Raw genomic sequence first — 13394 nt, forward strand, 5'->3', positions numbered from 1 at the left:
TTGTGCGGCCAGGGCCTCGTTTACATAGGTTTTATGTTTACCCTGCAGGAAAACAAAGTCCATGAAACTAGTTTGTTTGTTCTAATATGCCCAGCGTCTTGACAAGAACCTGATTGGTACTTATTCTATTGAGTTTATTGGGGTGACATTGGTCAATAAAATAGGTTTCAGGTGTACAGTTTTATAACATCATCTCTATATGGTACTGTGTGTTCACCACACCAAGTCAAATCTCCTTCCATCACGATTTATGCTCCCCCTTTCCACTCCCACCCCTTTCCCTCTGGTCATCACCATGCTGTTGTCTGTGCCTGAGTCTCCCCCCCCCCCCACTTAATCCCTTCACCTTTCTCCTGCAACCCCTCCCAAAGACCCTCCCCTCTGACAGCTGTCAGTCTGTTCTCTGTATCTATGAGTCTGTTTTGTTAATTGTGTTCATTCTAGTCCTCATATGAGTTGAGATCATGTGGCACTTGTCTTTCTCCCTGGTTTATGGCACTCAGCATAATAATCTCCAGGTCCATCCATGCTGTCACAAAAGGTAAGATTTCCTTCTTTTTTACAGCCGATGTCTGTTTTTATTCCAAGGGCAACATTTAGAAAAGACTTCAAAGCAGATGATTCTCTCCACCTGGTGCAGCCAGGGAGCACCTCTGTGAGTTGACTACACCGGACTCCATGTCCAAATGTAGTGAGCAAGCCCTTAACTGGAGCCCCCGCATGAGAAACCTTGGGCCAGTTACTGTACCTCTGGACCTTCTCGTGGGCACAGGGGCCCAGAGGGCAGGGGAGGGGCCGACAGCTGGTGTCCAGGCCAGCGCTGCATGGGGGCGGGCTGTGCATCTGGCTGCAGGCTTCCTACTGCCACTGGGAGAACTAGCACAGATAAAAATTCTCTTAAAAAAAAGAAACAAAAGCAAATGGCTTCTCAGGCAAAGCTCTCCCTTCCTCACAGGAAAAGCACAGCTGTCCACATGTCCTCACAGCACACCACGCTGAGAACGGCACTCTGTGGGAGCCCACGGTGGGTGAGCCTGCCTGGGGCTGCGTGGGTGCAGGGCACGTTCCTCCTGGGCAGCAGGCCGGCACCCAGCTCCGGGCCAGGGGGCACTGGAGGGCCCTCGCTCCTCACAGGGACACAACACCACTCAGCAAGTCCCCAGAACAGACTGTCGGCCACTGAATGCTGTCACTGGAAACAAAGACGAGTGTCTGTTTCTACCAGTCAAGTCATGCAGTGGTGACAGCGACCCTATGCATAGAAGCTGGGGGGTGAGGGTGATAGGGCAGCTTCGACCCCAAAGACCTGAGGACCGTCTGCTCTCTGCCCGTTTCTGGTGTTTACCAGAACCCTGACTTCAAGCAGCAGGGTAAAAGGCTCTGCCTTAGGTGCCGGGCCCTCGGCCAGCTTCCCTGAGACCCCAGGACCCAGCACATCATGAGCAGGCTACTAAACGGTAGGGCTGCTATGAATTGTTTATTAGGAAGGGTCCTACAGCTTTACAACCACAACTCGGCCCCAGGGAGACAGCGCGGTGGGCCTGGCAGCCCTCACCATGTCTGAGCCGAATGCCGTGGCGTCAGGGTGGGCAGCACTGCTCCCAGGAGTCAGAGCACGGCAGCCCCGATTGGCATGGCAGTAAATCGTCCTGTACAACTTTGTTTGCTTTAAAAACAGTTACGATACAGTAGAGTTCAAGTCCAGGAGCAGAGTTGTATGGAAACTGAGTACAAAGGTTGGTGGCCTTGCCCGTGGCCCGATCCCACTGGAACCCCGCCTTGAGTCTCATCTCAGCAGCAGCTAGCTGGAGGGGTCATCACCACCAAGCACTCGGCCTGTTGTCAGCAGGTAGGCAATGACAACCCCACCGCCCGGAAATTCAGCTCGTGTGGCACCTGTAGGTGAGAACCCGAGGGGCAGGAAGAGTGGCACCTGTCCTCCCCACCCGCTCTCCAAGGCCCAGCCAGGGCCAGGAATACTGGCTGAGAGCCGGGTGTGGGTGGGTGGGCCCCTTCTTCCACCTGCCACACCCCGCTGGGACAGGCCCTCCCTGACTGCGGGGGTGACAGCAGCTGGTGACAGCAGCCCCTCCCTGGCACCAGGTGAACTAAGGCACACATGGACCTGCTGATGGCAGGTGGGACCGTGTACCGCTTGCAAGACAGGAAATTGCATTCACGTCACTACACTTCGATCTGCTCAAAACAGTACGAGCATTTTTATAAAGTTTCCCTGAATGGTTTTGTGTCAAAAAGTTTTCTTTCCCAATATAAAACAGGAAATTTACACATATAGTAAAAACATTGGCGTATTTCTTCATAGAAACCCTGGGGCCCGCTGAGGTGCAAGGGACAGGCAGGGCCAGGGACGTCAGCTGCTGTGCAAAGTCCAGCTCAGCCCGCCCGCGGGCTGGCCTCTGGTGTGGCGGTGAGGACCAGGTCGGCAAGAGGGCGGGGGCTGTGCCCACCTGGGTGCCCCCCGACTCAGTAAGCACCTTCTGGGCCGGCTCACAGGGCTGGCCCTCACTGGGCTGGGACAGGCTAGGGCCCAAGCTGTCCTAAAAGTAAAGCAGAAACGATGAACCATGCGCACTGGGTAAAGCAATGGGAGGACCAAGACTCTAAGGGGGTGGGGAGGCGTCCCCACATTCAGTTCACCAACAAGACTGAGACACTGCGTGGTGTGAGCTCAGAGCCACGTGAGGTGGGGGCGTGACCCAGGGCCTACGCTGCTCCCTACCACCCTACAGTGCTGGGGTCAGAGCCGCGCCTGGGTCTCGAGGACTCCCAGGGTGGCCCAGCCGGCGGGCGGGTGGACAGGCGCAGTCTCCAGGGATGACAGGGCCTCACTGCAGGATGAAGCCCGGCTGGTGTGGCAGCCGGGGTGGGGGCCTCTGGGGCAGAGCGGGTGGGTACGGCGACACGAACTGCGCAGGGAACCCTGGCTGGGGGGACAGACCTGTGCGGGGGGGCAGGGGCGGGAACGCCGGTCCTGGGTACGGGGCGGCCGGGGCCGAGCCCACAGTGGCGGTGAATGGGGTGGCCAGGCGTCCTGCAGGCACTGGGGGCGGGATGCGACGAGGCAGGACAGCGGGGGGCCCACTGGCATCCGGGGCGGGGTAGGGCAGGGGGGCGGCAGGCAGTGGCTCAGGCACTCGGGGCGGCGGGGCCGGGGCCTGCGGGAGTCTCTGCCCCTTCAGCACCACCTCCTGGAGCTTCTCGATCTTGACCCTCCGGATGTGGGCCAGTTTCCGCTGGCTCTGGTAGACGTCGATGAAGGAGTCCAGAGGCAGCTGTCCATCCAGGAACCTCTCTGCCATGTCCTGAAAGCAGCAAACGTCTGGTCACAGGGCAGCTTGGCTCTTCAGGAAGAACGCCCTTCACCACCAGGGGCACCCCCGCAGCCCACTGACCCTGTGCACCTGCCCGCCCACCCACCTCAAATGGCAAACTGGATGAGCGGCAGGCTGTGGGGAGAGCCGGCCTTGGACACAGGCCCTTGCTGGCCAGGAGAGCACAGTGCACCCAGCCTGACCCTCTCCTTACACCAGTGGAGCCGGCTGCGCCGATACCCACCCACTCAGGACAGAAACTAGCTCATGCCCACCAGGGTCTCCCCCCAGGCCCCATGGTTTGTTAGACCACGCCAACCGACGTGGCCACCACCGTCTGCCTCACAGCCAGGACCATTGGCCTGACGGGTCTCATGGCTCAGCTGGCCGCGCCCATGGGTGCTGTGTCCCTGTTGACTCAGAGCAGATGTGCCTCAGCCACCTGCACCCGGGGACCCTCACTGAGGACCAGACTCCCCCTGCTCCCCCAGGCCGGGCCCTCAGCACTCATGAGCAGCCTGGGGGTGTGGCGCTCAGCCCTGGAGCAAGCGCACTGGGCCAGGGTCACTGGCTGGCTTTACCTCTGTGTCCTCCTCGATCTTGGCTCCTTCTGCCTGAAGAAGCGCAAGCAGGGTCTCCAGGGAAGCACTGCTGGGCTGTCTGTCTGGAAGAGGCAAGAGGCAGGATGGGGGCGCAGCCCTGGGGGCTGCAGTACCCCGCCCTCCCGGCCCCGCCACGCCCTCTTGCTTCCCTGTCAGGGAAAGAGCAAAGTGACCAGAAAGGCAACCACCTACTGAGAGCAACTCTCCAGGAAGGTAAACGAGAGGCCTTAAAACCCAGGACAGGTGCACACAACACGTACTGGGGGTGACAGCTGCATGGAGCACCAGAGCACCTAGGTCCCCTCTGCCCCTCAGAGCGTTGTCACTGAACATGACACCGTTCCACCTTCCCCTTTATCTGAGCGGTGACTCCTGCGAGGGGGGGCACATCTGAGCTGCAGGACCCGACTGTGCATGTGATGATCCAGGTCAGGATCTCCGTGGGGTACTCCCACAACCCCACACCCACCATGGCACACACACCCCCTGCCCCACTTCCTTCACGCCGCCACGTCTCAGGTCCCCGTGGTGCCCTGTGAGTCACACTTCCTGTCAGTATGGAAGGCCCATCGCTCCACAGTGGACACTCAAGACTGTTCCTATCACAGAACACCACAGCCAATGCTCCAGCGCAGATCTGATAGACATCAATGCCTGCTTCCGCTGGGGACGTGCCCGGAGGTGCTTGCACACGGCTCTCCAGGCAGCTTCCCCAACTGTACAGTTCGCCACCCTCACTGGCCCTCGCCCTGCGGGCCTTTCCATGGTCATCCACTCTAGACGGTCATGTTCCGTTTCTACTGAGCTTATGGAGACATCTGTGACTCTCGTTAAGGGCATGATTTTTAATAAACTCGGATCCTAAAAGCCTCCCTGAGACCTACCCAAAGCACTCAGGACTCGACATTCAGTTCCTATTTCTCTTTGTAATGGCTAACTGCACGGGTAAAGTACTTTGTTGGACACCATGATTCAGGAAATGGCCTTTTTGCCGTACTGTGTAGAGACGGTGGAAACTGGTAACACCGTTCTACACACAAACTATCTCTTCACAGCAGTAACCATAACCTGAGATTTTTTTCCGTTAGAGTATTTCTTTCCCGGACATGACAGCTTGAAAATGTGTGCTTCTCTCACCTCTATTCATGACTGATTGCCCCAAAACAGTTACCTAGTTTGGTCTTCTTGATCTGATACGTTTCAAAGAGCACCTGCAGCTCCTGGTACTTCTGGGTCAGGCGTGCCTTCAGGGCATCCAGCTGGGGCTGGTAGAGGAGGTTGCCCTCGGCCAGGCTCCGGTTGTTGGCTAGCGTCATTTCTTTGTTAAGCTGAACATTCTGTGTCTGCAAGGAATGCACAGGGTGATGAGGGTCTACGTGTGTGAGCGCCCCAGCAGCCCCCACCCCAGAACCACCGGCTGCTTCCCCGTGGGCAGAGCCCCTGCGAGTCCTAGTTCGGGTGCTGCTTCTGGGTCTTAGATAGCAAGGCCATTGCCTCACATGAGTCTTCAGGATGGGCTTCGTCTGTGACTGGCTCGCTGCAGGGGCTGCTGTGGCTGGGATTCCTCACCACTCATAAGAGGGAACAGCTGTGACGGTTCCGGGCTAGATTTTTTCAGAGCAAGTTTCTGCTGCTCCAGGGGATGTTAAAGAATCACTTGTGTCAGAGGAGGACCAGCTGGCATGACACCAATTCAGGCTTAATGGTCAGGCTCCCAGACGGAGCAGGACGCCTGGGGACGGGGGGGGGGGGGGGGGGGCACCGCTTGCTCTGCCCCTCCCCTGCACCCCCTGCAGCTCCTCTGCCCTGAGCTGGGGCCAGACTCACCGACCCCACAGGGTTTTACGGGGCCCTCCAGCAAGGAGGGAGATCTGGGAGGTGGAGAAGCCCACCTGCCTAGACCTCAGGGGAGACAAGGAAAAGGGAAGTGAGGCCCAATGACTCCGCCAGGAGGGCTCTGGGATAGAAAAGCACAGACACTAGGTCCCCTGCTGCTCCTTTCCCTTCTGCTCCCTGCTCAGGCTTCCCGCAGCCTGCCCTAGAGGCCCGCCCGCCCCGGCTGGCTCTCAGGACCTGAAGTGTGGCAGCGTGGTCTCTGTTATTGCCTCGACTTCCTTCCCATCTCAGCCCCAGCTGTGCCAGTCCCCTTGTGTTCCCTGCACACATACACACCCACTGGTCTATTTTCATGGCTACTTCCTTCCTCTCCCGGGTCACAGGGTAGAGCCTGGGCTGGGCTGCCCCTGCCAGCCCCTGCCAGCCACGCCCCCCCCCACAGTCCCCTACGCTGCTCCCAGCACGTGTGCACAAGTACACAGGGAACACAGCGCACGCCTCAGTGGTGTGAGCACAGAGATGAGGCCCGGGGACCTGCACCTGTATCACAAGGTCCCAACCAGCAAGCCGGCCCTTCGGGCGGGACAAATTCCCACACAGATGACTGGCCACAGGCCATAAAGAGTGCGTCCATCTTAAAACGTAGTTTAGATCGAAGGGAGCAGACCATGCCTCTAGCTCAACACTATGAAATTAGTGCAGCAGAAGTGCTCTGGCTTGGCCTGTAGTGGTGCAGTGGATAAGAGCATCAACCTGGAAGGCTGAGGTTGCGGGTTCGAGACCTAGACTTGTCCAGTCAGGACACATACGACAAGCAACTACTATGACTTGATGCTTCCTGTTCCTCCCCACCCTTTCTCTCTCTCTCTCTCTCTCTCTCTCTCTCTCTCCCCATTCTCTCTAAAAGTCAATAAATAAAACCTTTAAAAAAATGCTTTGGCCTGGCTGGTTGGCTCAGTGGTAGAGCGTCAGCCTGGCGTGCAGAAGTCCTGGGTTCGATTCCTGGCCAGGGCACAGAGGAGAGGCGCCCATCTGCTTCTCCACCCCTCCCCCTCTCCTTCCTCTCTGTCTCTCTCTTCCCCTCCCGCAGCGAGGCTCCATTGGAGCAAAGATGGCCCGGGCGCTGGGGATGGCTCCTTGGCCTCTGCCTCAGGCACTAGAGTGGCTCTGGTCAGGACAGAGCGACGCCCCGGAGGGGCAGAGCATCGCCCCCTGGTGGGCAGAGCGTTGCCCCCTGGTGGGCATGCCGGGTGGATCCCGGTCGGGCGCATGCGGGAGTCTGTCTGACTGTCTATCCCTGTTTCCAGCTTCAGGAAAAACAAACAAACAAACAAACAAACAAAAAACCTTTGGTTTCTTGCTGCAAGCAAGAAGAACCGGGGCTGGCAAGGCCTGGTGAATGGGGTTTCTGGTGCTGTGGGGTTTCAGCAGGGCCCCAGCAGGGGCTCCCTCTGCCCCACCCTCCTGGGCCCACCATGCTGTGTCCCAAGGGCTTTCCTTCAATAGCGGAACATTTCAAAGAATGAACAAACAGAAACCAACAAACCACCACACAGCTGCTCTGGGAAACAGTTCGGCAATTTCACACCAGGCACACAACTGCCATCGGACCCAGAAACTACTCCTGGGCACTTACCCCAGCAAAATGAAAACCGGCTATAATTGCCCAAAACTTGAAGCAACAACTTTAACCTAACAAAACAACTGCTGATACGCATGGCAATGTGGCTGAGGCCAAGCGAGGGAAGCCTGCAGGCTCTCGCTCCCTGTCCACACCCTCTGGCATGACAGGACAGACATAGAGGCAGGTCTGTGGCTGGGGGAGGGAAGTGGCTCCAAGAGGGTGACCTGAGGCTGCTCACTGAGTCAGGACATCCTGTGTCTTGTCCTGAGCGTATCCTGTCACCCTCCTGGCTGGGAGCGTGGGCCTCCATTTTGCAAGGTGCTGCCTTTGGGGCAAAGGGTACGCGGCTCTCCTCATGACTCCTTACAAGTGCATGGGGTCCTCTACCACCTCAGCACGTAAATCTAACACAATCCGCCGGTGAGCTCTGCTCCCACAGAGGCAAGTTCAAGGCCACTCTCGAGACCTGGGCTCCAGCTCCCAATCCCGCTCCTCGGTCTTGATCTACCTTCATTCAACCAACACTCACGGAGCAAGTACTACTTGCCAGGCCCTCAGTCAGGCCCCGAGAGCTGAGGGGCAGGCACACTCCTATCCTCAAATAAACTCGGGGTCAGTATAGATGAAGCTGAACCCGTCCCTTCCTGCTCTTCCTGTCCCCGCCTGCCTGGCTGGATACTGACAGCAAACCAAGCTCTACCCTCCAGGCTCCAGCGCTGCGCCTGGTCCTCGGGCCTCCCTGACCATCCTACCCCAGCTAGCGGCCACCCTCGGCCACAGCACCCATTTCTTTCCTGCCCAAAATCGCCATCAGTATTTAATGTTTTCCTACACTGTCCCCCCGCCCCCCCTGCTGGAACATGAAGGACACAGGCAACCTCCTGTCACCTCTGGCAGACCAAGCCCCTAGCACATGTCACCACTCAGGAAGGATCTGTGGCATGAATCCGAGAGCCCTTCCCCACCCCACAAATGCCAAGTCTGGCAAACAAGGTGGGTAACAAAATGGAAAGTCAAAATAAAAAAAAGCTAGTTTGTCAATAAATGCCCCAAGTCATTTCTGTGACAGGCTCCCTTAATGAAGTCCCCTGAGACCGACTGAGTGTCTCAGCGGCTGTAAGGGTAATTCCAAATCAGAATTCTCCCAAAACCCTTAGGCGGAGGCAGCCCTGTGAGCACAGGTGTCCCCAGGTGATCCCTGGGGAGGCACAGTCCCGTCTGTCATCCTGTCCCTTTATAGCGGTGATCCCAACGGCGGCTGATGTCAGGGTCACCTGCCGGAGGCAAGGGAGCGCTTGATAAAACCCTCAACGCGTTGGCTCAGTGGTAGAGCGTCAGCCTGGCGTGCAGGAGTCACGGGTTCGATTCCCGGCCAGGGCACACAGGAGAAGTGCCCATCTGCTTCTCCATCCCTCCCCTTCTCCTTCCTCTCTGTCTCTCTCTTCCCCTCCCACAGCCAAGGCTCCACTGGAGCAAAGTTGGCCTGGGCACTGAGGATGGCTCTGTGGCCTCTGCCTCAGGCGCTAGAATAGCCCTGGTTGCAACAGAGTAATGGCCCAGATGGGCAGAGCATCGCTCCTTGGTGGGCATGCCGGGTGGATCCTGGTTGGGCTCATGCAGGAGTCTGTCTGATTGCCTCCCGTTTCCAACTTCAGAAAAATATTTTAAAAACCCAAACAACAAAACCCTCAACACCCAGACCAATCCCATGCTGGCCGAACTGTCCAGGAGGAGCCCAGGCATCGGTCCCCTGTCCTCCCTAGGGGACTCTGACCTACGGCCAAGCATCGCCTCTGTACAGCCTGCCTATAAAACATGGGCACAAATAAATCTTATTCTCACAAGGTCTAAGTAAGGTCAAAATCACCTCTCTGATGTGCTAGAGTCCTAAAAGAATGTAACACAGGAAGCACAGGCTATAATCAAAAGGCAGCTCTGCCTGACCTGTGGTGGCACAGTGGATAAAGCACTGACCTGGAATGCTGGGGTCGCCGGTTCGAAACCTCGGGCTCCTCCCCCCTCTTTTCTCTTTCTCTAAAATCAAATTTAAAAATCTTAAAAATAAATAAATAAGTTAATAAATAAAAGGCAGTTTGTCTGCATAAAGAAACAGGCAAAGGCAAAGTCACCAGCCAGCAAAAAAGGCCGAATAAAACTTCAACTGACGACCAGAGTTAGCGGTAATGTTTTCTATCATTTGGGTATTCATATTTTTACATTTTATAAAAATCAGTAAATTCTAAGTGGCCACCAGACCACAGCCACAGCACTCTCCAGGTGGACACATGTGCTGGAGGGCGGGGGACAGGGGAAGCTTCTTTTTTAAGCACCTGACAAAGCTCTTCCATCACGCCCACGGGTCCCAAAGCCCACCTCTCGTGCTGCATTCAGTGCAGAAAAAGGCTTTTTCCTTATGATCCTCATTGCTCCCAAGGAGGAGACGGCCAGTCTTGTCCTGTCACCTGCACAGCAGCAAAGGTGAGCTGGTGGGAGCCGGGGGACCAGGGGCCTCTCTGTGGGGACAGCGTACATCGCACTCAGCAAGACCCAAGTGGCAGCTGCTTTGGGAGACCCAAAGCCCAATTCCCACAGCCTCTCAGACGGGTCCCAGCCTCCATGTCTGTGACAGATCCGTGCAGTGAATCTGAGATTCGCGGAGAGGCCGTCGTATCTCAGGAGCCACAGTATGGAGCCAGCAGACACCTGAAATTGAAAACGGTGCCGCCAGCCACTCGATGGCTCTCATGATCCTTTTTCTTAACCAGAAAGAAATCTTTTCAGGAAATAATCTCTCTGTGGTAAGGGAGTGCTTTGATCAACGTCCTGAGTTTCACATCACTTTCCCTTTCCCCTTCTGCTCATAACTGAAGATAACTGAGAGGCATGAACGTGCTGATCACAGGCCTCGACTCAGGGGTTCCCTCTGCCCGCCCTGCCCGCCCCTCCAACCGCCCGGGCCCACAGCCACCGGAGGGTGCGCACCAGCAGCAGCAGCAGCTCCGTCACCTCCTCCCCGCTTTCTGCCTGTCTGCAGTGCTTGACTCACTGTGACAGGCATGTAGCGCCTACGAATTTATATAAAACATCATCTTTTCTAAAATAAAAGAACCTGCCCTGGCCGGTTGGCTCAGTGGTAGAGCGTCTGCCTGGCGTGCGGAAGTCCCGGGTTCGATTCCCAGCCAGGGCACACAGGAGAAGCGCCCATTTGCTTCTCCACCCCTCCCCCTCTCCTTCCTCTCTGTCTCTCTCTTCCCCTCCCGCAGCCGAGGATCCATTGGAGCAAAGATGGCCCGGGCGCTGGGGATGGCTCCTTGGCCTCTGTCTCAGGCGCTAGAGTGGCTCTGGTCGCAATAGAGCTATGCCCCAGAGGGGCAGAGCATCAACCCCTGGTGGGCAGAACGTCGCCCCCTGGTGGGCGTGCCAGGTGGATCCCGGTCAGGCGCATGTGGGAGTCTGACTGTCTCTCCCCGTTTCTAGCTTCGGAAAAATACAATAAATAAATAAATAGATAGATAGATAGATAGATAAATAAATAAATAAATAAATAAATAAATAAATAAATAAATAAAAGAACCTGTTAGGTATCAGCAGTGCCAGAGGACAGAGGCTCTCAGGAAATAAACTGCCTTTGTTTGAGAAAAGGAGGTAAGGTGTTTGATACAGGCCTGTCCAGGCCCTTTATCTCCTGGAACGCTCACATCAATACCTGACATTCTCATAAAAGGCACTTTCCGCCCTGGCCGGTTGGCTCAGCGGTAGAGCGTCGGCCTAGCGTGCGGAGGACCCGGGTTCGATTCCCGGCCAGGGAACACAGGAGAAGCGCCCATTTGCTTCTCCACCCCTCCGCCGCACCTTCCTCTCTGTCTCTCTCTTCCCCTCCCGCAGCCAAGGCTCCATTGGAGCAAAGATGGCCCGGGCGCTGGGGATGGCTCCTTGGCCTCTGCCCCAGGCGCTAGAGTGGCTCTGGTCGCAACATGGCGACGCCCAGGATGGGCAGAGCATCGCCCCCTGGTGGGCGTGCCGGGTGGATCCCGGTCGGGCGCATGCGGGAGTCTGTCTGACTGTCTCTCCCTGTTTCCAGCTTCAGAAAAATGCAAAAAAAAAAAAAAAAAAAAAAAAGGCACTTTCCACCCCAGGCGTACAAGCCATTATTTACATGTTTGGGTTGGGGGAGTTCAACAGAAAGTAAAACTGGACAAAGAGAAAACAGATATAAACTCCCCTGTGTGACACCTGCAACAACTACAAATGAGGGACACCTAGGGATGGGTCAGGGGACGCCTGTGCCCTGCTGGCCAGTGCAGGGTCAGAGGGACGAGTGGCAGTAGGTTTCCAAGCCAGCCCCACCCCCTGCAGGGGAGACCCTGATTCGAGCTGCGGGTCTGGCCCCTTCATCTCTAAGGAGAACAGTGCTGTCCCAGACACAGCGGCAGGCAAACCCGCCAGCACAGCCAAGCTAAACCTTTGTATGAAAAAGTGCTCAGAGCACTCCCTTACTCCCTGCTCCAACACTGTAACATAACCCTTATCACAGTAAAGTAAATGACATTATGAGTTATGTTAGGGAACTTCAACAAGCAAATAGAAATTCTTGCTTGTACCCGAAGTCCCTTCCACGTTTACAACCCAGCAAGGACTGGAAATGTGGGCTGCAGTGCTCAGGATCAACACAGGTGCCCTCCCCCGCCACCAGCCACCCCGCAGCCACACAGAGCTGCACACGGTCCCGCCCCGTGACGATGGCGTCTCCGAGAGGCAGTTTTACTGGGGTATAAATCACACCACACAGCCTACTGCCTCCAAGTGTCTGTCCGCGGGGAGGCCAGCGCACCCTCAGGGCACACCTCTGCTGGAGTCCATCTGCACGGGAACCACTCTGCTCGTCCAGTTATCTGTTTATTGGTTCATAAAAAATAAAAAAAATAAAAAAGGTAGGGGGGGTTTGCCCTGGCCAGATAGCTCCGTTGGTTGGAGCATCGTCCCGAAGTGCTGAGGTTGCGGGTTTGATAGCCGATCGGGGCACACACAGGAACAGGTCTATGTTCCTGGTTCTCGCTCTCCCTTCCTCTCTTGCTATAATAAAAAATAAAAACATTTTTTTAAAGGGGGGTTTGGGGCATTAGACATGCCGGCTCTGGGGAAACAGGTGATGGAGATGGAGAAGTGAGCAGGAGATGAAGGAAACTATCGCAGCAGGTCAGCCACCATGGTCATGGTGGCCTTGTACCTCTCCCAGGAGGGACGAGGTGCTGCTTGCAGTGGGCTGAGCGGTGGCCCCTCCAAAGGATGTGCCCATATTCTCACCACTGGAACTTAGGAATGTGACCGTACTTGGAAAAAAGGTCTCTGCAGATGTAATTAAGGGTCTGGATATCAGGAGGTCTTTCTTGATTATCTGCGTGGCCCTAAATCAATGACAAGTGTCCCTGTAAGAGACATACACAGAAGACAGTTGCAGAGGGGAAGCCATGTGAAGACAGAGGCAGAGACTGGAGCGATGGGGCCACCAGAAGCCAGGCACGGCAGTGACACCACCACCCCCAGGGCTTCGGGGGGGGCACAAACATGGTGACTCCGGACCCCTGGCCTCCAGACTGGGGAGAGAACCACGTTCTTGTCCTAAGCCACCAGACTCGTGCTCACGTGCTAGAGCAGCCCTGGGACACTCCCAAGTGTTGGAGCCGTCCTGTCCCTGTCCCCATCCTGCTGTGCTCCAGGGGGGCCAGTTGCTAAAACAAACCACTTCAACAGGCTCCTTGCCTTCTGGTTAGAGCTGGACTCAGCGATGGGAACCGTGCTATAGCAGCCCCGGGACACTCCCAAGTGTTGGAGCCGTCCTGTCCCTGTCCCCATCCTGCTGTGCTCCAGGGGGGGCAGTTGCTAAAACAAACCACTTCAATAGGCCCCTTGCCTTCTGGTTAGAACTGGACTCAGCGATGGGGACCGAGGGTGGGGATCTCTAGGTTCCCCCCCTCTGGGGGACCAGAAATGGCCAGACAC

General features: G+C 56.4%; 1 protein-coding gene across 2 annotated transcripts in view; it reads right to left on the bottom strand.

Annotated features, from left to right (window-relative positions):
- Positions 1-428: 428 nt before the first annotated feature.
- Positions 429-13394, bottom strand: part of VPS37B (VPS37B subunit of ESCRT-I) — a 31215-nt gene continuing 18249 nt past the window's right edge. Inside the window, exons 2-5 of one of the 2 annotated variants that reach the window (XR_010729312.1) lie at positions 5106-5277; positions 3914-3996; positions 965-3323; positions 429-748 (exon numbers count right to left, since the gene is read on the bottom strand). Coding sequence is in view for 1 of the 2 variants with exons in the window: in XM_066260688.1 (XP_066116785.1) it covers positions 2847-3323; positions 3914-3996; positions 5106-5277 (732 nt within the window). In the remaining variant the exon portion in view is untranslated. Of the gene's footprint in view, positions 3324-3913; positions 3997-5105; positions 5278-13394 lie in introns of both variants that reach the window. The other variant, XM_066260688.1, reaches the window with a different exon arrangement.

The sequence above is a fragment of the Saccopteryx bilineata genome, chromosome 2 (assembly GCF_036850765.1).
Source record: "Saccopteryx bilineata isolate mSacBil1 chromosome 2, mSacBil1_pri_phased_curated, whole genome shotgun sequence".
NCBI lineage: Eukaryota > Metazoa > Chordata > Mammalia > Chiroptera > Emballonuridae > Saccopteryx > Saccopteryx bilineata.